Source organism: Rhinatrema bivittatum, chromosome 1 (genome assembly GCF_901001135.1).
Source record: "Rhinatrema bivittatum chromosome 1, aRhiBiv1.1, whole genome shotgun sequence".
Taxonomy (NCBI): domain Eukaryota; kingdom Metazoa; phylum Chordata; class Amphibia; order Gymnophiona; family Rhinatrematidae; genus Rhinatrema; species Rhinatrema bivittatum.
The window spans coordinates 327653768-327679697 of record NC_042615.1 but is presented as its reverse complement, the minus strand read 5'-3'; the positions used below and the strand labels follow the sequence as shown (position 1 = coordinate 327679697).

Sequence of the window (25930 nt, the reverse complement as noted above, 5' to 3'; positions counted from 1 at the left end):
CATCCCTCCAGAATATTCATTTCACTATGTGCAACAACTAACCAGATTTGAGATACTGTACAATGCATTTACCCATAGAAAATATCTGATTGGCAAAGCACCCCCTAGTGCTTTAACATAATTAGGGTAATTGTAATGAAGTTTAATGATGCTGCGAGTTATGCTGCAATGGCCTTATATTATGATGTTCATTATAACATAAAGCTTGAAAGTCATTTCAAAAAGCAAAATAAAAAAAAGTCTAAAAAATCTCCAAGTAAGCAAAGAAAACCTTAAGGTATCAGCAGATCTGTAATATAGTACAAGGATTAAAGTTTTGCTTATTTTTTTTTTTTTTGTTTGTTTTCTTAGGAACCTCACTCTACATTTATCAAAGGAGACCGATCAAGGAGAACCCAAATGCCATCGTATCAGCCAAATGCCCAGCAGCCCCTCTGTTGATTGGCCTTGGGCAGGCCTGGAGGAGACTGCAGGCTTGGAGTCTCTGCCATTTAGACTGATGATGCAGGACTGTACTGCTGTGAAGTCATTACTGTTCAAAATGAAGCGGATTCTGCAAGAGGTAATGCTTTCATTATTTGTAAGATTAATAGTGTTCAGTGCCAATGGGTTAGTTTATGGAATTATATAAAAAAGATTCAGATAAATGTGGGGAGGCAGAAAATTTAATATCCTATGCAGTGCTCAGAATTTAATCTTAAAAACTGCTGCTTCTGAAAAAACCTACAGTAGGAAAGTCTGCAAAGTACATTTCAGAAACTCATTTGTCCATTCTGTTCTGTTTGCCATTTTTATTGTCAGGATTTTATTTGTTATTTCTTTACATTTTGTTATGTTAATTAATTATTGAGGTTTCATTCTAGTAAAGTTTAACAAGTAATTGTTGGCAAACATTTTCTAATATTTCCATAAGATATACTATACTATATAAAAGGTGTCTTTTACTCATTTATAATGGAAAAAGATTGTAAAATCTTTAATGTAGCTGCAGTCACAAGTATATATATATATATATATATATATATATATATATATATATATATATATGATAAAGAGAGAGTCAAAAAGATAAATAAGGCAAATAACCATCTAAATTGCTTTTATAGTAAATGCATAAAATTATTAGCATGAGAAAGCACTCATGAAGTCAACTTAACAAGAAAAAGCAGGCAACATTATTTATATATACAAAAATTATATATTATGATTTAATTACCAGCAGAACTATTCAAAATAACATAAAGTTCAAAAACTATTAAAACCAACAATGCTACTTTCCAAATATCTGGAGAAACAATTTAATAGACTTTATTATTCCACAACCTCAGTGAAGCATATTCCTACTAGATTTTCAAAAGATGTCCATATTTAATATCCATGAGGTAGTCCCATTGGGGTAGATTTTCAAAGGGTTGCGCATGTAAGATACAGGCGCAACCCCCGAAAACCTACCCCTGCCTCCCTCTGTGCGCGCTGAGCCTATCTTACATAGGCTCGGCGGCGCGCGCAAGCCCCGGGACACACGTGAGTCCCGGAGCTTGCAAAAGGGGGTGTTCCGGGGATGGGGCCATGGGCCGGGTGCCGGCCCGGGGGCGTGCCGGGAGCGGGACCGAGGCCTCCGGCACCGCCACCGTGCCGGGGAATGGAGAGCCAGCGCGCACAAGTTACGCCTGCCCGGAGGCAGGCATAACTTCTTCGATAAAGGTTAGGAGGGAGATTTAGGTAGGGCTGGGGGGTGGGTTATATAGGGGAAGGGAGGGGAAGGTGGGGGGAGGTGGAAGGAGGCAGGCTGCTCGGCTCGGCACGCGCAAGTTGCACAATTTTGCACCCCCTGCGCGCGCCGACCTTGGAATTTATACCATGCGCGTTGACAGCTCGCGCATGTTATAAAATCGGGCGTAGATTTGTTCTCGCCGGGTTGCGCGAACAAATCTGCGCCCGCACGTACCTTTAAAGATTTGCCCCATTATGTAAATGTTAACACTAATTCAGTCTAAATTGTCCAAAGGAAAATTGGTGCTGTGGCAGGGTAATCTCATCAAATGTCTTTCAAAAAATAAAAAAAATGTGTTAAATGTAATACTTGTAATGAATCCCTTCTGTAGTGATGTAGACTTTTCTAATTGGTGCTCCCCAAATATATTAAATACATTTTCAATATAAATATTCTCCTTTTCCAGATCGATACTCCCCGACAAAGCCTTCATTTTACCAAAACGGCTTCCTCACTGGGAAGGAATAAGAAGTACTAGAGAAGTAAAAAATAAATAAATAAAATGAAAACACATTTTAAAAACTCTGTAAATCTAAAGATCCTGAAGGATTATAATTAGAAATACAGGGGACGATTTTAAGACAGCGTACATGTGTCCATGTGCGCTTGGTTCTCGGTGCGTGCACACGGACGCACCGATTTCATAAAATGTGCATGCTGGTGCACGCGTGTTGTAAAATCCGATGGTCATGTGCACGTGCGTGCCAGATTTTAAAATCCACATGCGCATGTGTGGGTGGCCCGCGACGCGTGCGTGTGCGAGGCGGGAGGTATTTTACAAAGCAACGCACGGCGACAGAAGTAGGGCTTCCCCAGTTTCCTCCCAGTCTACACCAGTTAAGGAGGTGACTGGCAGGGAACTTACCTATAACCCTCTCTAGCCATCCTACTTTTTCCCCTCTCCTCCCTGACCCCAAACCCCTATCTATTTTTTTTTGTTTGTTTGTTTTTTTACTTTAGCTTTGGAGTTGAAGTAACCTCCATGCGCCCGCCGCCTGCCAGCGTGCGCTTTCCGGAGGCAGTGCCTAATGGCGCTGTCCCGGTCCCCCCCCCCCCCCCGCCCCTCCCCACCCAGACCACACCCCCGGCCCGCCCCTTTGGAGAGAGCCCAGCACTTCTGCGTGTACCAGAGTTCATGCGCGTGGCCGGACCGTTGTAAAATGCACGTGGCACGTACAAGGCATGGCCACGCGTGTAAAACCCCAAAACTTACTCTATGTTAAAAATGTATAAATAACATTTACATGAATGCTCCAAAGTAAACCTTATAGCATGTTTTCATTCAAATATGATGAGGATCAGAACTTTAGTTAAACTCACAATTTGAACTAGAAAAAAAATAAACATTACAAAACTTTTAATAAGTCATATATCAACATGAATATAATACTATAGGCTCAAACAGATAACGATTAAAAGGTGGAAGCATTAAAAAACTCTAACCGCAAGGAGCTTATCTTAGCCTTCCACCATCAGGTTCCAGTGACAAGGTATCAAATCGAGGCTCAAAGCTGACAAAATCCTGCTGGTATTTAAATGTCACTTCCAAACAGCTGGTAAATATCCATGTTGCCAAAATATCAAGGCTCAAACAGAGTTGACGTAAAATGTCACCAGAAAATCATCATCTGTTGTATTGAAGCCCAAGTATATTTAAAAAAAAAAAAAAGCTTGAACCTAGGGGCAGTAACTTTCAAAAGGGAGCATGTACATCGGGCGGGCCCAGGGATGCAGCCATTTTAGAACTTGCAAGCAAATAGCGCATGTTATAAAGTAGCCTGGGTGTGCACACATGTGCGCCCATTTTTAAGTTTGTGCGCGCCCAGCCGCATAAACCGGGTTTCAGCCACATAAGGCAGAGAATTTTACAACCGGCGTACATCCACGCCATGAGCAGTTTCTTCACCTCGTTCACCAGTTTTCCCAGTTTAGAGCTAGGTTCTCCTAACCACCTTCTGGTTTAATAGCTTTCCTTTCCCCCAGTTCACCCTTCTGTGATGGCAAGAAATACTTTCATTAAGACTTTTACCTCGTCAATAGCAGAAGTAAATTTACGCCGCACTGGACCTGGGCGGGTACCAAGACTTGTGCATCTCTAATCCAAGGCCCTGGCCCCGCCCATACCTCTCCCCCTTTTTTGAATCCAAGAGAGATGTGCGTGCAGGAGGAGAGGCGTGCGCATCTTGGCAGCTTTTAAAATCCAGTCGTTGTGTGTAAGCCCTGCTTGTACACGCATCCCCTGATTGATTTGCGCTGGGCTTTTAAATTCACCTTAAAGTTAACATTAGTGCTCAACTACAGCTGGGCTCGGACACAGGAGAGCAATATATAAGTATAAAAATGTTAGAGCCTACACTATTCTTGCAGGGCTTGCCACAGATTTACACCATCAGACTTCAACACCATGATGTCAAGAGCAAAGTTATAAGTTGATAGGATATTCATGGCATTATAAAAGCTACTTCCAAACAATTAGTCTGAAGCTATACTATCTAAAAAAATATCTTGATAGTGTTAGAAGTTATTATTGAAAGTTAGCTGATTATCTTAAACAGTAGTCAAAGAACATATGGAAACAAATTTCTGTGAAATGTAAACAACAGAAAAAGTCGTAATAGTTAAAAATACTGAACCATACAGAGCTTAACTCAGCCTTCTACCATAAGTTTTCATTGAGAAGGTATAAAAAAAAAGGCTAAAAGCTGATGATATCCTGCTGGTATTTAATTAGGGCTTCCAAGCAGCAGGTAAAATATTCATACTGCCAAAGTGTCAAAACGAGGCTGACATAAATTATGACCAGGAAATTGTGTTTTGGTGTATTCAAATTCAAGATATGAAGAAAGCACCTTGGGTCAACTGCAGCTGGGCTCAAACTCAAAATGGAAAAATATAAATGTAAATTATTATAGGTACAATACTGATCTTGCAGGCCTAACCACAACTTTCCACCATTGTACTTCAATGCCAAGATGTCAAAAAAGGTTATAAGGTGAAAGGATGTTCCTGGGATTTAAAAACTACTTTCAAACAGTTGGTGAAGAGCCATACTACAAAAAAACTATCTTAATTGTGCTTCTTTATTTGTTAGAGATTTTTATATTCCACAGCTTCCATTCATAAATTCAGTGCAGATTACATGAAATACATTCATAAAATCAATACAACAAATATAAAATAAACAGCAAATATAATCAAATTACAAAAAGCATATAAAATGATAAAACTATACAAATTTATTCCAACACCATGTTAAAATTGTGGGGCGGATTTTAAAAGCCCTGCTCGTGTAAATCCGGGCGGATTTACGCGAGCAGGGCCTTGCGCGCCGGTGTGCCTATGTTCCATAGGCCTACCGGCACGCGCAGAGCCCCGGGACTCACGTAAGTCCCGGGGGGTTTTTGAGGGGGGCATGTCGGGGGCGTGTCGGATCGGCGCGGCGTTTTGGGGGTGGGACGCGGCGTTTCGGGGGCGGGCCCCGGGGCGTGGTTTTGGCCCGGGGCGGTCCGGGGGCGTGGTCGTACCCTCCGGAACCGCCCCCAGGTTGCGTCTCGGCGCGCTAGCGGCCCGCTGGTGCGCGGGGATTTACTTCTCCCTCCGGGAGGCATAAGGGTTAGATAGAGGAAGGGAGGGGAAGGTGAGGGGAGGGCGAAAGCGAGTTCCCTCCGAGGCCGCTCCGATTTCGGAGAGGCCTCGGAGGGAACGGCGGCAGGCTGCGCAGCTCGGCGCGCGCCGGCTACACGACATCGGCAGCCTTGCACTCGCCGATCCTGGATTTTAGCTGATACGCGCGGCTACGCGCGTATCTACTAAAATCAAGCGTACTTTTGTTGGCGCCTGGTGCGCCAACAAAAGTACGCGAAGGCGCACTTTCTTAAAATCTACCCCTGTGTGTCTATTAGAAGTTATTTGAAAAATTACTAGCTATCCTAGACAGTGGTCAGAGAACTTAGGAAAACAAATTTCTGAAAATTGAAAAATAAATTATAAAAATATTTTCCATTTGATCACCAAATCAACCCCAACTGGCATCACTGGCTTCCCAAGTATAGATATAGTATTATTCCTTGCTTTATAAATGTAATAAAATACAGTATTTCCTCCCCTAGGAAAGATAAGGCATTGCATTATGAAAAATTTTATTTAGTCAATCGTATGTGCTTGATCAATCCAGTGATGAACTATCGGGGCTTCAAATTTGAGTTCTAACACAGCTTTTGTGCTTGATTATATGCATTTTTGTTGGTAACTTTATATGGCCTATTTACAATTTCTGACAAAATGTGAGCATCAATCATCTTTACATTGGAATGAAAATATGGTATAAGGTTTGCTTTGAAGCTTTTATATAATTGGTGTTTTATTCATTTTTTTTTTAAATATTTCTATATATTTCATATATTGACAATTCAATGGCATATATTGCAGCACTTTTCAAAAGCCCATTTGCATGGGTAAGGTGCATTTATATGTGTAAAATGCATTTTTAAGTGTGTAAATGCTTTAAAAAATCAAGTCCATTATAGTGATTTTCAAAAACGTTTTAAAACTGCTACAGTATATGCTGTTGAATTGTCAATATGTTTTACCCACATTAAGTGCATTGTAAGATGGGTAAATAGGCTTTTGAAAATTACTGTGATATGTTCCATTTATATTTTCCTTTGAAAATTATCCTGTAAGAGACTATCCTGGTTAAATACTGCATAAACATCTGTGGTAAAGCATGTTCAGTTAACTAGGGAAATGGTACAGATCACTGGAAGTAGGTTTTAAGTTAATCAAATGCTTAGTTATCTAATCTGTGGATGCAGTACAAATTTTATCCCATAATATGTCAGAAGAAGAAAGTTCAGGCATAAACTATAGGTATGAAACACATGCAGCTTGAAAACCTTTTGAATAAAAAGTAATATTGGCTGAGACCTCTGAATCAGGAGCATCAGGGGATATATAAACAATAGGCAAGGTAGTCATATTTCTAATTACAGTAAATAGCACAGGCATCCAGTTTGCTGCTGCTTGAATATTTTGAGAAAGGAATTTCTTTCTTAGCAACATTCTCATGTTCTTGTATTGCTGCATTAGATCAAGATATAAATCTTTAGCTAAGAGGATTGAGAATTTCTTCCATCCTCGCTCAGCTTGTTTAAATCTTTTCTTAATTGATGCCAAGTCAGCAGTAAACCAAAATTTATAAACTCGCTTCCTGGAATTACACTTTGTGACTGGGGCATTGGGGCAATAATATCAAGAATATTCACAATAGCAAGATTCCAATCAACTCAGTAGTGGAAAAAACTTCCTAGATGCTTGTTGACCAATTCCCAAAGTGCTTAAAATGCATTAGGGTCTAAAGAAGAGAAAGCATGAAGGAAGAATGTCCAAGGAGTGACTTGTGAGTCTGAAATTAACAAATTAGCCTATGGTCAGTCTAAGCCATAGTAATATATTTCAGGTTAGTCAGTAGATTCAGCTCTAAAGTAATATCACTAATTAAAACCAGATCTAGGATATGTCCAGCAGTATGAGTAGCTGATTGAATTATTTGCTTAAATCCAAGGGTATCCATTTCAGATAGAAATTAAGTAGTTTTGTCAGTGCATGGCAAGTCGACTGGAAAATTAAAGTCCCCTAATAGCAAAAGTTATCCTCAGAAAATTTAGAAAGTGCAATAAACTATATGAGACAAATCAATTTGAAGGAGGCCAGGAGGACAGTTTAGCACCAGAAGCCTCCAGGACTGAGAGACTAAAACAATACCTTCAAAATGTTATGGTAAAGGACATATCTAAGCAAGTCAGTCCTAGGGATTCTGTGAACCATACCAAAGCAGCTTCTCCTCTTGTATTGTTCCTAGGTGATGTTTATACTTGTATACCTCTTTAGACCCACAATGTGTTTATGCTTTCTTTATGAGCTGTGCTATCTGCTGTATTAATAGCTATCAATAGACACAGGCAACTGCTTTGAGCTGCCCTCTGTGTCTAAAAACAAATATAATCACATGCACTTATAAGGATGTCATCTTATAGATGGTTATGGGCTACCTATTTTGGTTATAACTAGGCACAATCCTAAACAAACTTGACCACAAAGGTTGAATAGGAATCATGAACTTACTATTTTCCAAAGCGTTCTGTTTCTCCATGAACTTTACTAACAACTTTATTAGCACAGCCTCTGACAGAACCTTACACATATGGAACTACTGAACATTAAACTCCACATCACATCGTCCTCCTCTTCTAGTGGAACACTTCCACATAGTAACAAATGAGTGTTTCAGAACAACCCATGGAACAATGAGTAGACTGTTATATTCCCATTGGAGAAAAAATGGATTATTCTGCCCCAGCTGTCTGCTTCCAAACTTTAAAACCATTCTAATAATGAGTTTCACTATTTGACATGATCTGGTAGGCCAGACTTTCTTTGTATAGAATAAAGGGTTACTTTCAGTACCTACTGTTAGATCTGCTCACCTCAGCAAAGTGAGGGACAGGGCTATTTCAATCGCAGGGCCAAAACTCTAGAACAGTTTACCCCTTGAATTTAGAGTACAGGATAATCTGAAGAAATTTAAGAAGGATCTAAAAACATGGTGCTTTCAGCAAGCATATGGAATCAATGCCAATGAGGGTAATTGAGGAACAGGAGATTGACAGAGGGACTTGTTTCTATTCTCTTAACTATATTTATTTTTATTTTCTTTAATAAGTAGATTTTAGTAACTTGGTTTTTTATTTTATATTGAATTTTATTGTATTTTATTCTGTTTCTAACTTTTAATGTTGAATTTTGCTTATGTAAACCGTAAAGATAGAATCTTGTGTTCTGTGTAGCGGTATATAAAAAATTGCATAAATAAATAAATAGATGTATTATATTTCTTAGCAGACTGATGTGTCTGGTTACATCTTTTGGACTGTTGCCAGGTCTTCTTCACCAGTGATGCCTGAATTGATTGTGCCTGGTCAATTTGCCATCTGGGGTCTGATGCTAGCAAGAGAGTAGTATGTCATGTAACTCAATTAGCACGGGTATCCTCCAAAAGTTTCTTACCATCTGTTTTGAGCCATAACAGATCTCCTGATATAACAGCCAGAAGCAATTTTGCTAAATGACATCTATTGTAGAAAATTTCATTGCTGTTTCTAGATTTTGCATCATTTTGTTGCATGACTATAAAATCAGATCATTGTGGTGCAAGTATCAGTAGTGAAGGAAGGGTAATATGAAGAGTTTGGCCATTAACATATTATCTTGAATTTCCATTTTAGTTTTTGTTGGCATAGATCATTAGCTCAGAAGGGAAAAATAGGGATCTGGTTGACACAGGAATCTTTTTCAGTGGCTACTACTGTTTCTGCCATTCTATTTGCTAGAGGAAAATATTGGCTCATTGTCACATGGCAGATATCAAACTGAGCAAAGAATTCTGAAAACAATTGGGTCTTAAACTATGATTCATTTTCAGTTACTAGAGAAGGGGTGAGATAGATTTGCATGCACTGCCTCCATTGTATACAAATCTATCTCATGCATATTCATTGTGGAGATCCTGAAAACCTGGTCTGTTTGTGGCCCTTGAGGACTAGATGTGGCCACCCCTGTACTAGGGTCAATGGATAGCCAAATCAGGTAAAGAAGCTCTTCAAGCTAATGTACTGGTAAGCACTAGAGATGTGCTTCGTTTTTTCCTGCCGGGTCATTTTTTGACTCGGATACTTCGTGGTAAATTTCGGGTTTCCTCGTCTCGTTTTTTGAAAAAACGAAATGAGGAAACCCGAAACCGGGCCAAAAAACGAAACGGCAAAGGAATCTTTAAAAAAAAACACCCCAAGCATTTAAAATTATTTTTTTACATATCTATCACTACCACCACCACCCCCCATCCCGATCCCTCCCCAAGACTTACAAAGTAGATCCCTGGTGGTCCAGAGGGGTCCCGGGATCCATTTGACCTCCTCCGTGCCCATGTTTCTGCAGCCGTGCTCTTTAAAATGGTGACGCGCAGCCTCTGAACACCATGTCACAGGGGCTACCGGCGCCATTGGTCAGCCCCTGTCACATGGCCATCGGCGCCATCTTGATCTCCTGTCATGTGACTGGAGCTGACCAATGGCGCCGAAAGCCTCTGTGACATAATATGGGCAAAGGCTATCGGCGCCATTTTGATTACTGGCTCCTGACCCCCCCAAGGCTTGCCAATAATCTCTGGGGGTCCAGCGGGGGTCCGGGAGCCATTTCGTTGTCGGCTGCCAGTAATCAAAATGGCGCCGATAGCCTTTGCCCATATTATGTCACAGAGGCTTTCGGCGCCATTGGTCAGCTCCAGTCACATGACAGGAGCACAAGATGGCGCCGATGGCCATGTGACAGGGGCTGACCAATGGCGCCGGTATCCCCTGTGACATGGTGTTCAGAGGCTGCGCGTCACCATTTTAAAGAGCACGGCTGCAGAAACATGGGCACGGAGGAGGGCAAATGGATCCCGGGACCCCGCTGGACCACCAGGGATCTACTTTGTAAGTCTTGGGGAGGGATCGGGATGGGGGGGGGGGGGTGGTGAACTATAGTTAAGGTAAATGTTTGGGGTGGTTTGGGGTGGGTTTTAATAATAATAAAAAAAAAAAATGTGTGCCCCTCCCCCAGGCAAACCCGAAAACCAAAATTTCCCCGAAAGTCGGGGAAAATTCTTTTCGGGTTTCGGGCCTCCGAAAAAAACCCGAAGTAGGAAATTTCGGGCAATTTCCTACTTCGGGCGAACAACGAAGCACATCTCTAGTAAGCACAGGCAAATGTAGGATCTTGATCCAGCGAGAAAAATAGTCAACGATCACTTGTTAGGTTTTACCTTTAACTTTCAGGCAAGGAGGAGAGGATCCTTCCATTGGCTAGGTCCAAGAATGAAACAATGTTGGCAAGAAAAAACATTCTGTTTTACTTGTATCTAATGCCTGGCTACCTAGTGGTCTATATTCAAAGCATTCAGTTGGATAACTCAGACTTTATCCAACTAAAGGTATGTTTCGGCACTTATGCAGCTAAACTCTAGCTGGGTAATAAGTTAGCTGGCTAGAATTTAGCCAGATAAATTAGAGGCATTCTGGGGGCCTAACTGGGAGGAGTTGAGTCAGATGGATAAGTTATCCAGCTAACTCTGAAATTCAGAGTTAGTCAAATAATGTATCTTTTCCTTCCTATCTGGGCATGCATTCAATGTAGATGGATACTTCTTTTTGGAGACTTAGCTGTTCTGGGCAGATAGCCACTTCTGGACATATGGCCAGGGATGATCTACTTCCCAAATGTGGATGGTATACTTCCTTAGTCCCTAGTAGTTCTGGCCAGAAAGCCAATTCTGGGCATATGGCCAGGGATGATCTACTTCCCTAATGTGGATGGTATACTTCCTTAATCCTTAGCAGTTCTGGGCTGCAGTCCAGTTCTGGGTATACAGCCATGGATGACCTACTTCCTTATCTAAAGTATCTTCTTGAGACTATCTTCTTATCTACAGAAGCAGATGTACTACTCTAAGCTTGGTACAGTACCTTCCAGGCATCACATGATTGCCTTCTTCTAATGCCTATGAGTTAAATTTTAAAAGGGCTTCACGGGTGTCTATGTGCACGTGGTTCCTGGTGTGCACACATGGACGTGCTGATGTTATAACATGTGCATGTTGCCACCCGCATGTTATAAAATCCAATACTCGGTGTGTGCATGTGTGCATAGATGCTGACTTGTGCGTGCAAGGGTGGGATTTTTTAATAAATGCATGCTGACGTGACTTGACCTTCCCCAGTTTCCTCCCAATAAAGGAGTGGACTGGGAGGGAACTTCTCTAACCACCTAGTTACCTTTTCTCCCTTTTCCCCTCTCATCCCTGACCCCTAAACACCACCTACCTACCCTATATTTTTTTGTTTTAATACTTACCTGCTCTGATGAGAGGAAATAAGTTCCATGCACTGGCAATGTCCTAGCCGGCCCCAACCCCACCTACACCCCACCCCTGGCCCTCTTTGGCCTGCCCCTTTTACCAAGCCTGGCTGTTCCACGTGTACCAGGAGATATGTGTTTGGCCGGGCTTCTTCAAAAAAGTTTTCAGCATGCATGCAGCCCAGCCACACACACATCTCCCAGTATTTGCATGCACCGGACTTTTAAAATTTTCATGTATGTGTCTGCTGTAAGTGTTTTGAGATAGTTACATAGATAATGACAGACTTGTCTTTTCTGTCAGGGGAAAATGCCTCTATAATATCTTAAGATCACAAAATGCATTTTCATATAGCTAACTCTGACTCTAATGTATCTACAGTAAATATACTGTCTCTTAATTCTAATGTAAACAGTGTTTCTTTCTGCAGTCTTGCTGTTTCTCACTAAGTAAAATAATTAGCAAAAGCATTTGATTGTATCTAAGCAAGCAGTATATATGTTAGAGATGCTTGTCAATGACTCATTGTGATCCATTTATGCAATGGAAGACTGAGTCTATGTATCCTTTTTCCCCTAATTCCTAACTGCACAACACTGCCAGACAAGCAGAGAGTGAGGTTTATGTTGTTAACCTTAGTATACAAGGCTCTGAATTCTGAGTCTTTTTGTTTGAAGAAAAATAACTTCTTCTGTGCCTGCTCACCTACTGTGCTTTGCCTCTCAGCATTTATTAACAGTTCAATCTATTGCATCTGTAAGGTTAATTGGAACCAGGTGTAAAGTCTTTTTGTATTGTGTCCTGAACTTTGGAATGCTATACTTAAGGAACTTTCTATCATAACTTATATGAAATTTTGAAAGCCTTGAAACATTAAAAACATTTTAGTTCTTAGATGCTTTTAAATAATGATTGTTGCATGTTTATGTGAACTGTATATATTTATTACTGTGTTAGTTGGTTGTAATCTGTATTGGTGCTCTGTGAATTATGGACTACAAATCTGTGAAATAAATCCAGACACTTGCCAAGCATTCTTTTTCTATTTGGATGTATTGCCTCTCTGCCTCCGTACAAGTGCAAGGACAGAATGGAATTGGCTTGAAAATTGTGTTATGCCCCTGCAGTAGGACTTCTCCTATATCATAGATGCTTGCATTGGCATTCACTATGATTGGCAGACTAAAGATTAATATGGACAATACGGGAGCTTCAGATACCATCTACTGGTTTCCTGAAGCTGGTCCCATATCTATCCATTCCCATGTTTCAGGAGTACATTTATATGATGATTTGAAGAAATTGGTAGGTATTGTCCCAAGTAATTCAGCAAACCAAGGAAACATTTGAGTACCTTGGAATTTTCAGGGGTATTCATGTTTGTAATTGTTTTCTTCCTTTTTGAGTGAAGTCATTCCATCCTTTCTAATGAGTTGTGCTAGGAGTTCCAGTTGAGACAATCTGAACTGGCAATTTTCTTAGTTTAATTTCAATCCTGAGGCCACTATTGTCTCAAATATATTTTTAAGATTGCAGTCATGTTCCTTGGGTGTAATCGCATTGATTGATATATCCTTCATGGAAGTCATTATACCACTGTGGTCTTCAAGAAGATGGCCATCTTACAATATAATGTTTCAGGGGTTGAAGTCACATTAAATGAGAGTCTTTGAAAGCAGGACCATGGCATTTTCAATACAGTAAGTTTAGCACTCTTCCCAGCTGGAGACCGGCTGTGTCATGTTTGGAGAATACAGTTCCTTCTGTCATCTTGGATGTTATCTCTTCTAGTTTAAATGTTATTTGGCTCAAATTGAGGACAATCAGGTTTTACATTGAAAATTGGAATCTTTTGAGAATTATTGTAGAGGATTAATTGTATTGTGAATTTCCTAAATATTCAATGATCTCACAATTAGATGTGTTGAAATGATTTTATTTAGGTTTGTAGAAGGTTCCATCAGAATCCCTCATCCCTGTTTCTATGATTTTTTACATTGAGACAAAGAGAAATGGAGATTTGCTTTCTAGTACACCTGTAAATTTAGATTCATCAGTTAATACTGTAGATCTGATAGTTCATTTGCAAGATTCTGAGATAGATATTCAAAGTAGAGCCACTTTACTTCTTACATTTGTACTCGAGCCAGATATGAACTAGATAATAAAAATGTTTTTCAATCTGTAGACTATTTTTTTCTTTGTCAAAAAGTAGCTTTATTTCCTGATGTTGCTATGGTTACTCATGTTGTGGAGGCGGGCAAGAATGTGGACCCCTTGCTCGAGGTGGCACAACCTGAGAGGGCAAGCCCTCGCAGGTCTCCACTGCCGGGAGGCAAAGCCAGACTTGTTGCAGGGGGCCAGCTGGAGCTTCACCAATACCAACCTCGTTCTCCACAGGTTCAGCCCTTGGGTGCGGGGGCCGGCTGGTCTTAGGTGGGCCTCTGTGAAGACGGTCGGGTAGCAGCTGGGAGTGTCATCCAAAGTCAGTCCAAGCTCATAAGATTGCTGATAACCAGTCCGAGGTCAAAGCCAGAGAGTCACCGAAAGCTAGTCTGAGGTCAGGAGCCAGAAGATCCATCCGCAGGGACCAAGGATGGGAGCTGGAGCAGGGACAGGGCTCAGAAGGCAGGAACAAGGCTCGGAAGGCAGGAACAGGAACCAATGCAGCACAGAAGACTTCACCGGATTGAAGCAGACTCATTACCAAGTCAAGAAACCGGAAGAGGGAGCTCTCTTAAGTAGTCCCAGGCCTCAGACGTCATCCAGGAGGTTGGACTACACTTGGTGTGGCTTGCCCTTTAAAAGGTTGCAGGAGGTGCGGCTGCACACTTAGGGAGGGCCCTGCCTGGAGGGTTTTGCAGGAGGCATCGACCTGTGGCCTTGTGCCATGAAGAGGCAGTCAGAGGTCGGCCCCCCTGTGACAGGGGACGGCGCAGGCCCACAGGTGGCAGTCACGAAAACAGACAGGGCTCGGTGCGGGCATCAAGGGGGCCTCTCCACAGCCACGCTGGAGCCATCGGAACTCCTAGCACTGAGGAGAAAGGTAGGGGGAGCTGGCCGCAGTCTCCGCGGCTGGGGTGCCTAACAATTCAGTTGTTGAAAAAACAAAAGGTGGTTGCACGAGGCTTTCTTTAATTGACAATTTTCCTACAAAAATTCAGTTGAGAAATACTACATTTTAATCCAAATAAACTTGAGGCTTTTCTGCATAATTTGGAGATGCATGTAGTAAGCTCTTTCTCGTCTATAGTATGATTATAATCATGAACATTGGTAATATGTAAATTTACCAATATCATTTTGTGGTTTTGTTTTTAAATCTTGATTTCCCTTTATATAGAGGTCTAATTAATTTTTTATTTGGATCTTATGTGGACTTTGTTGCTTATTTATGTTTTTATTTTTTGTAACCAGTATAACATTGAAGTCAAGTTATTCTTGTAATTTTGCTATGTTATAATCTGCATTGAATGTACAATTATGGAAGTTGCAGAATATAAATTTGTAAAAATGGAGAATTAATATTGATTTAAATAAAATACAGATATTAAGGTAAAAAGGGGACAAAAATACAGTCTCCAACACCATTAAATCAAGGCTTTCCTGTGTGAAGTTATTATTGCTCCTCCACGTGTTGTGATTGTGGAGCAGCAGGTCTTCTCTACCCTGACCTACATCTCAGAGCAGAAGCAGATATTCAGAAAACATCTCCAAAAATCACCTCTTAAAGATGATGAATCTCTTCTAAATTGGTGACAAAAGTCTTTGGGTCAGATGGAGAATCTATACTCCTCTCTCCAAGGTTGATGGACCTTGGGACATCATCACAAGATCATGGGACCTACAAAAATGAAACAGATCTTACTCCTCAGAAACCAAACTAAAAAATGCAACATCTCACGCTATTCCCGCCTGTAATTCTATAGACAGATACTACCAATTCCAGCCTTCTCACAGGAGGTATGGCTAAGAATATTTTAATTTGTATCTCAAGTTAGGGCCATGTACTGGGGATCTTAGGGGGTTTCTACATATTGCTTATAAATATGATTTTACATGCATAAAAATGTATGCATGTAAAGTAAGGAAACAAAAGAAAAAAATGGTCATTCATAATTTTTACAGGTTCCTGCCTTACCTTGACCTATGGTATTAGTGGTATTGGGATACAATGGGGGTTGTTATATTGTAAAACACTGCTCTTTATCTCATGGAAGATACTTAAGGCTTCAATTCAGTGAATAAATCCCATTGTTATCTTCACTCCTCTAGTCAATAGATTTTCACCTCCTGAGTTCACTACAATTAGTTGGAAGTAATATTGCTGTGGTTCATTGCAAGTGTTGACGTGAGTACCCCTCCTGGGTCTCATCAGGGTCATACTTATTGGCTTTAAGTGATGTTTCTTACATAGTCATTAAGAACATAAGAAATTGCCATGCTGGGTCAGACCAAGGGTCCATCAAGCCTAGCATTCTGTTTCTAACAGGGGCCAATCCAAGCTATAAGTACCTGGCAAGTTCCCAAAAATTAAGTCTATCCCATGCTACTGATGCCAGTAATAGCAGAGGGCATTCCCTAAGTCAACTTGATAAATAGCAGTTAATGGACTTCTCCTCCAAGAACTTATCCAAACCTTTTTTAAACCCAGCTACAGTAACTGCACTAACCACATTCTCTGGCAACAAATTCCAGAGCTTAATTGTGCATTGAGTGAAAAATAATATTCTCCGATTAGTCTTAAATGTGCTACTTGCTAAATTCATGGAGTGCCCCTTAGTCCTTTTATTATTCGAAAGTTTAAATAACAGATTCACATCTACTCATTCAAAACCTCTCATTATTTTAAAGACCTCTATCATATCCCCCCTCAGCAGTCTCTTCTCCAAGCTGAATATCCCTAACCTCATCAGCCTTTCCTCATAGGGGAGCTGTTCCATCTCCTATATTATCTTGGTCGCCCTTCTCTGTACCTTCTCCATCACAACAATATATTTTTTAAGACGCTGCGACCAGAATTGTACACAGTATTCAAGGTGTGGTCTCACCGTGGAACAATACAGAGGCATTATGACATTTTTTGTTTTGTTAACCATTCCCTTCTTAAGAATTCCTAACATTCTGTTTGCTTTTTTGACTGCTGCAGCACACTGAAGACGATTTCAAAGTATTATCTATTATAATGCTTAGAACTTTTTCCTGGGTGGTAGCTTCTAATATGGAACCTAATATTGTGTATCTACAGCAAGTGTTATTTTTCCCAATATGCAACACCTTGCACTTGTTCACATTAAATTTCATCTGCCATTTGGATGCCCAATTTTCCAGTATCAAAAAGGTCGTCTTGCAATGTATCAAAATCCACTTCTGATTTAACTACTGTTAATAATATTTTATTATCTGCAAATTTGATAACCTTACTCGTCATATTCCTCTCCAGATCATTTATAAATATATTGAAAAGCACCGGTCCAAGTACAGATCCCTGAGGCACTCCACTGATTACCCTTTTCCACTGAGAAAATTAACCATTTAATCTTACTTTCTGTTTCCTGTCGTTTAACGAGTTTGTAATCCACAAAATGACATCGCCTCCTATCCCATGACTTTTTAGTTTTCTTAGAAGCCTCTCACGAGGGACTTTGTCAAACGCCTTCTGAAAATCCTAATACACATCTACTGGTTCACCTTTATCCACATGTTTATTAACCCCTTCAAAAAATGAAGCATATTTGTGAGGCAAGACTTCCCTTGGGAAAATCCATGTTGACTGTGTTCCATTGAACCATGTCTTTCTATATGCTCCGTGATTTTGATCTTTAGAATAGTTTCCACTATTTTTCCCGGTACTGAAGTCAGGCTCACAGGTCTATAGTTTCCCGGATCACCCCTGGAGCCCTTTTTACCTGGTTGCATTTATGATAGAGTTTTTCATTCCAAAATACAATTTAAATATCTTTGGAGTACCATTGTCAACTTTCATTGGCTTTTTCTCATATTAGAGTGTGGAAACCAAAGTTCCTCACTTTTCTGTATGACTATTACTTGTGCCTGTATAATGCAGCACACTGCTGCAAATTTGCTAAATTTCTGGTACTTATTGCATTTTCTGGCTAAGGCTGGGCATTTGTTGATGGATAGGTGATCTCCACCACATCTCCATATTTTCTTATATTTCTCTGGGAGTAAAGTCTCTGGGTGCTTGCATGATATGGCAGCTGGCTCAGGCTTTGCATCGAACTCTGGAGATTATTTTAGTCTCATAATGCCTCATCTGTGCTTTGTGTACATGGATCCTGGTTTTATACTTTAACCAGCACAGAGTGTATGAAAGTTGACAATATCAGTCTAACTACATTTGCAGCTTGAATAACAAACCTTGGTCCTGAATTCCAATTACTAACCTGGCCAATTTCTGGTCCTTCTTAGCAACTCCAAAGTCACATTACTCAGCCAGTTCATACAGTTGCCTAATGAGATATTTTGCTAGTTCCCCTTCAAGCTAAAATTGCTGGTGGAGCATTGCTATCTCATAAATTACATTGCACTTTGGAATAAAAATCTCCTTATTTTTTTCCCAGGGACTGTTGCTGTCTCTTACAGCATAAGAAACATGAATTGAAGGTATGCTTTGCTTTCAGCCCTATGAGGTCCATATTCAAAGGCATTTAGCTGGATAACTCACAAGTTATCTGGTTAAATGCTAACTTTTGAATATTTTGGGCACTTATACAGCTAAACCTTAGCCAGATATCTCATTGCCCTGCTAAAATATATCTAGAAATATTAGGGGCATTACATGGGTGTTGTTGTGTTGGAGGTGGATCCTTTGCCCAAGGTGGGGTTGACGCTACCCACAGGGAAAAACCTACGGGTCCCCGCTGTCGGGAGGCTGAGCTGGCTGGGAGATGGAGGCCAACTGAAGCTTTGCCAATACCAGCTCTCGTTCCCCGCAGGTTGAGCCCTTGGGTGCCGGGGCTGGCTGGTCTTAGGTGGGCTTCCGTCAGATGACTCCCAGTTGGAGAAGTGGTTGATAGCCAGGGACCCACAGAGGTAATACGAAGACTGCCGCAGTTCCGGACGAGGCAGGGATCCAGAGAACCTAGTGCCAAAGAGGGCCAGGAACAAGAACAGGTGACGCCCGGGTAGTAGTAGGCCGGAGAAGGCCAAGTCCAGGAAGATACCAGCATACAAATGGAGGACAGGCTGGCATCAGAGCAGGCAGTGAGTAAGGCGAGGAATGGAGGTCAATAGAGCGAGGGTCGAAGCCAGAGGTCAGTTCAAAGCATAGTTCAAAATCGTAGCAAGGTTCAAAGCCAGAGGTCAGTCCTGAGCATGGCCCAAAGTGCAGCAAGGGTCAAAGCCAGAGGTCAGTCCTGACCGTGGTTCAAAGCATAGCAAGGGTCAAAGCCAAAGGTCAATCCTGAGCGTGATCCAAAGCGTAACACGGGTCAAAGCCAGAGGTCAGTCCAAACAAAGAAGGTACCAGGAATGAGTCAGGAATAGGAACCAGAAATGAAGCCAGGAACTGGAACAGGTATAAAGTCAGGAACAAGCAACGAGCACACGACAAACGTAGAGACCTGTTGCCAAGGCAAGGAACTAGTGATGGGCCCTGCCTTAAATAACAGGGCCTGGTGACGACATCATCCAGGGCTGTGGGTTGGATTCCCGCCGCGGCCCCTTTAAAAGACGGGAAGGTGCGCGCATGCCTAGAGGACAGCAGGATACTGGATGGCGGCGTCTCCCCACGGCACACGTGGGGAGACCCTCCGGGAGCTGGGGAGGTCCGCAGCAAAGCTAGATACGGCCGAGGAGGCAACGGAGGCTCAGGAGTGTAGGTGGCTGCCCACAGCCGCAAGGGAAGATGGGCTAGGACCGGGAGCTAGGCGCCGAAGGTGAGTAAGCACTGTCACGGGCCTGCTGCGGACGGAGCATGCTACAGGTGTTGCTGGGAGGTTAGCTGGATAAGTTTTGGCTAACTGATATTCAGAGTTATCCAGAAAACATATCTGCTTAACGCTGGTCATGCGGTTGAGCAGCCCTAAAGATAGCTGTGTAATCTTATCTGGCTATCTTTAAGATGTTCGTCTATATTCAATAGTACGGTTACACCACTGAATATCCCACCAAGGTTAGCCAGATTAGTTTAACTGGCTAACTTTGCAATCAGGCCAGTGACTGATGTGGACCTCTATATTTTTAAGGAATTGTTGTATATCATATTAATAAATTAAATTAACATAGTGTAAATAATTATGCACACTTGCACCACCTCGTCCTCTACTTGTAGCTTGGCTGAAATCCTGTACCTGGAAAGCCGCTGGTGCCAATTAGGTGAGGATGCTGGATAAGCAAATTTGAGACCTGCAGGAGGTCAAGGATGCACTGAGGATCTCAGCTTAGTCTATAAACTGGCTCTGTGACTGTCAAACTCACCTGATATTCGAGTGTATGACAATATGCCACATTATAGACAGTGTGTGCTGGTTATTTGGGCATAATCGGGTCCCATTCCAAAGAGAGACTTTACCACACATTCTAAACATCAACAATGGAATTTTTTGTTCTTTCCCAAAGCATCTCTTTCTGCCCCATGACCTTTATTAACATCCCCTCTGAAAGAACATTGCACGTTATACTGCACATCACAAAGGTACTTGGACATGGACACTTTCTTTGTGAATAACTTTGGTCATATGTGTAGTACCCATATGGAGGAGAAAACCTAACCCTCTTCCAAATCAGCAGTGCTGAATGCTTTGTCATCACACAAGTGATCATCTTGAGACTGCTTAAAAGTACTGCTGCTGCATGAAATAACTGATTGCATGCAGTGTTTACCTTATTGGCGTGACTAGGAAATGATCCAAATGATTTTTTTTTTCACATTTTGTCTTATGCCTGCGTCCGCTACAGGTAAGGATATTATCTTCATTTCCAATCTGGAAGGACAATTTTCAAAGCCTTTTCTGAATGCCAATACCAATGTATGTTCATTAAAGAGCTATCTGAAATGCACTCTCTCTCTGTTTCTCAAGACAGCCTAAAGTGGTACCACATACATCCTTGTCCCCAATGGTGGGGTAGATTTTAATAAAGTACGCCCGTTTGTACTTTTGTTCGCGCACCAGGCGTGAACAAGAGTATGCCGGATTTTAATAGATACGCGCGTAGCCGTGCGAATCCTTTAAAATCCGGGGTCGGCGCACGCAAGGCTGTGCAAAATCGGCAACCTGCACGCGCCGAGCCGTGCAGCCTGCCTCTGTTCCCTTCCACCCCCGCACCTTCCCCTCCCTTCCCCTACCTAACCCACCCCCCCATCCCTATCTAACCCCCGCTACCTTTGTTTAAAGAGTTATACCTGCCCGAGGCAGGCGTAACTCGCGAGCGCCGGCTGCGCGATTCCCCGGCCCGGGAGCAGTTTTGGAGGCCTCAGCCTCGGCACCGCCCCCGCCCCCGGATGGTGCCCCGCCATGACACGCCGTGACTCGCCCCCGACACCAGAAAAGCCCCGGGACTTACTTGCGTCCCGGGGCTTGCGCGCGCTGCCGAGCCTATTCACATAGGCTCGGCGCGCACAGGGGGAACTTGGGGCAGGTTTTCGGGGAGTACGCGCGTATCTTACGCGCGTACCCCTTTGAAAATCTTCCCCGGTGTGTTTAAGATGGGGGGGGGTAGGGAAATCTCATACAAAGGTTTTGTTTTCAGATTTACATGCATTATTTTTCTTGGGGGGGGGGGGGGAGTACTTTTTCACAAAGCAGGTACAAGCCAAAGTTTCGAAGCAAGCTTGCGCGCATCCTTTCATTTTGGAAGTGGTGTAAATTCTGCAGGTAGAAAGTATCCAAGGACTTTGCCCCAACACAAACAATTGGAAAATTGCCTGCTAGCGGAGCAATTTTCATACCATTTGCATTGGGACAAAAACCGCTAGTGCTTTTAGTTTTTTACCCACAGGCTTTGTACCAATTTTCTAAGCAAAATTCCACGTGTATTTTCACTTTGAAACCTGCCATAGTTGCAAAGTTTGCATGGTCACTTGCATCTGCTTTTCTGCGGGTATATTTCGGCCCCATATGTGAGAAGTAGAGGAACACATGGTGTTATCCAGATCCATTTTGAAAGATGGTGCTGGTATAGTAGGAATGCATAGGGATCGCTCTGGCCCCCTTCAGACACTCCAGGGCTATGGGTTAAGTATGGGAAGGGTCCAGGGGGCTTAAGGACCAGGCACAAGTTAATGTGCACCTAATGTTTTTTTTCTCATTAATATCTCAGGTAGGGGAGCCGGAGGGGAAGTTAGATGGTTCACTACGAACCACCAGGGAATTTTTACTCAGGGGTGTGGGAGGCCTTTTACAGGGCTTTGTGGCTCCTTAAAATAGCAGTCCTGGGAGCATTGTCAGACACCTTAGCCTGGCAATATACCCAGGGGAAAGTGTAGTCAACTTTCCCAGAGTAGCACAGCAGAAAGATATTTTGCTTATTTTACTACTCCATAGCATGCCAATGACTGATTTGCAAGTATTTACATGTTAGGCAGCTCATTAGCATACTGTGATTGTGACTTATTTAAGGGCTTAGAAATAATATGCAGAGCTTTGTAATAATTACAAAATCCACACTTTATTTCCATTTTGCCTGTGGTAATGTGTTTTACCAAAAAATAAATGCTGTTACCAAGGGCAAACTCATTGTTCCAACTTTAGTAAATAGATGCCTAAGCGTTCTAACTGTTGTGATGTGTTTAGAAACCTTTTAACGTGTACACCTCTTTGAGTGACCCTTGTAGAGCTGGAAAGGCAGTTAAAAAAAATGTATTCATAAATTTTCCAAATAATTAAATAAACTGATATTACCTAGGAAGGTCTATCAAATAACATTTTCATGAGCATGCTATCTTAGTAAACACATTAAACAGCAAATACTAGTAAATAAATGTACATGATGGCAAGCTGCATTTCAGTTGTAAAGCTAATACAACTTTGTAGTGTTCATAGCAATTGCATTTCTGTTAGTCCCTTGGTTAGTTAAAAAAAAAAAAGGTGCTTTATTTTTAATTATACAGTATATGAATATGAGTAGCCTTCTATTGGTGCAATTAAATAGTAACTTAAATTATTTATCAATAACATAGGTTGCTGCTCTCTCTCTCTCTCTTTATATATATATATATATATATATATATATATATATATATATATATATATATATATATATCTTATATTTTCTGTTTTAATCTATATTTTAATTTGTTCTAATGAAATGTTCTGCACATGGTTTCTCACAAGTGCAGTAAATCTTCTATTGCATGCAGTTGTAATATGCCTTAAACACAGCTGGTGGCTCTCTTAATGCTTCAGCAAATATCTGGCCATACAATAGCACCACTTACAGAGAGCAAACACACAAATGATGCACCTGGTGAGCCAAGAGTGCTTACCTGACCAGCAAATTAGTTTTTATAAAATTTACATTTTTTTCTTCTAAAATGTTTTTATTAAAAGGAAAATGAAATCCCATTTTAAATACAATAAAATGTGTAACTACACAAGAGTACCTTTACTTTGGAATGGCCAGGAACAAAGTCATTCTGAATAATGCTTTTTTTTTTTCAGGTTAATAATTGTTACCCCCACATGTTCTGAAAAGAAACAGAAAAACATTAACTGCTCAAAAATATTGAATACAAAATAGTAAAATAATAGAAACAATGGTAGAGAATCTGCATAAATGGAATGCCTAAATGTCTGTATGTGTTTGAAAGTAAGGATTACTGCACATGTAGGGGCTTCATGCTGGTGGATGTTGAGATTTCAAAGCGTCTGGCTTTCTAGTAAAGTTGGTATGATTTAAAAAATGGCAGTCCGAGTGTCAAGATGGTTACAGAGTGATGAGATAGCTGCCATGGCATACTGCTGCATGCTTCCATATCAAATGTGATTTCCTTTTTTTTTCCACTTTTCTGTACTGTTTGTTAATTTTCTTTAGCAAGGGCTAAATGTTTTAGCATGGCGCTAAAGCCATTCAACGTGAACTTAAACCATTTAAAGTGCACTAAATCTTATCAACCTATGCTAAATGGGTTTTAGCATGTGCTAAAACCGTGTAGTGAGTGACAGGATTAAATGAGACAAAGTGAGGCAAAAGAAAATGAAACTGAAAGTTTTTCAGCAGCACACATCTTAACAGCCATGGCAGGATGCCTCTGATTAGAGAAGGGGACTGTCCATGGTAATGTCTTCATAAGCAGCAGCAGCAACCATGGCTATATCAGTTGCATTACAGCACATCAAGACCAACAACCTGTAAATTGTCATGGTGGTCACTTTCTAAGCCTGCATGATTTATAGGTATCCATTGCAAACTTCTCATTAGGAGATGATGAGCAAGGCAATTATCTGATAAGCATACCTGGGAACTCTAGATTTCCCTCTGAGACTCAGGAAATTTGCATCAATTGTGGGTCTTGGGGAAAGGATAACAAGCTCTGGGCTTCTCTGTTTACTGCTTCAGCCACTCCCCTTCAGTGAACCTGCAGATAGGGGAGGGGTAGGCCTGGAGAACACACACACTGTAAGCAGAATGTGGGGAGAAACTGCGGCCATGAATCCAGGATTTGGGCTTCAGATGTGAGTAGATTAAGGGTGCACAAGTTTGTGAGCTGTAATTTGTAAGAGGATGGGAGCAAGGCACATGCTGTGTTCAGGGAGGGAGGAAGGGAATCAATACTGGGTCATCCCTGGAGGGGAGAAAAAGTGATGTGGTAGAAGAGAGAGAAAGATCCTGTGGATTAGCAGGGAAGGGCTGGAACAGAGAAACTTGATGGCATGAAGGGTGCAAGGGAGTAGATAATCTAAGGAAAAAATGTCTTTACAGAAAGGATGGTAGACTTTATTTATTTATTTTATTTGTATACCATTGTTCTGTAAACAGTCATGGCGATTTGCAACATGGGGAAAAATAAAATATAAAGAGGTTTACAATAAAAACAATCCAAGGAGTCACGTGATGTGGTGATCTGGGATAGACGTGTCTGCCCCGGCTCCAGGTGACCGCCTCGAAATCTCTACTACATCTCTGGCATCCGCAGCTTTTAAGGCACATCAGGACGACTGTGAATTCTGCCTATGAGTATCGATCGATATATGAGCAAATCGCCGGTCACCATGCCTCCCAAATTGGTGAAAAAAGACAAAGAAAAAGCTAAGCCGGGAGAGGACAAAATGGCCGCCGCAGGGGAAAAACCGTCCGCTGGCCTAGCAGATGAAGAGGCGATATTGGCTTTAACCAACGCGGTAACTGCGGCCCTGGCTCATAAATTGGACAAGATTTCTGAACAATTGACTACGCTGCAAACGGCGCTAGCTGAACTTCCCCCGCGGGTAGAAACTTTGGAACTGCGCGTGGGAGTTGTCGAGGATGAGGCACTAGCGACGGGGGGTAAGATTCACAAAATGGAGAAACAAATCCAGACCCAAGAAGATCGCATCGAAGATATGGAGAACCGATCGAGACGCAATAATTTGCGCTTCATTGGGATACCAGAATCTGTATCGGATCTGGATCTGGCAGGTCAACTCACCCAGTGGCTTCCCTCAGCGCTTAACATTCCAGAGCAGCTGGCTTCTTTAAAAATAGAAAGGGCCCACCGACTGGGAATCAAGGCTGGCCCGAATCAGCGTACACGTGTGGTGATAGCCCGCATTTTGGACTTCGCGGATAGGCAGAGGATCTGGCAAGCGTCCCGGAAGATCTCACCTCTCAAGTTTCAAAATGAACCAGTTCGCATATTTCAAGATTTTTCGGCGAAAGTCGCGGCGAAAAGAAAGGAATTTGGCCCTGTGTGCTCACAGCTTGCAGCTAAACAAGTGCGGTTCGCGCTGCAGTTCCCTGCTAAATTACGCATTTGGCACGAGGGGCAGACACAGGCCTTTGATTCTGTTCCTGAAGCGAAAAAGTACCTTCAATCCGCTCACCTCATGACACGAGAGGACGCCGGGGCAACGGCTTCATCTTGAGAGGCGGCAGCAGCTGATTTCTCGGCGACACGTCCTGATGTTTGCAAGTTCTTCTGCTGATGTGCAGGCCTGGCCCAGGCTAGCTTAAGGTTGCTAACAGTTTTCAGTTTATTCTGGTTACCCTGGTGCGTTCCCGGGGAAATTGTCCCAGTGATTTATAATGCACACTTACAGCTG

General features: G+C 41.9%; 1 protein-coding gene across 1 annotated transcript in view; it reads left to right on the top strand.

The window, feature by feature from the left end:
* Positions 1–25930, top strand: part of CCSER1 (coiled-coil serine rich protein 1) — a 1237581-nt gene that overhangs the window by 623342 nt on the left and 588309 nt on the right. Inside the window, 1 exon segment of the mRNA XM_029597704.1 lies at positions 352–562. Coding sequence (XP_029453564.1) covers positions 352–562 — 211 coding nt within the window.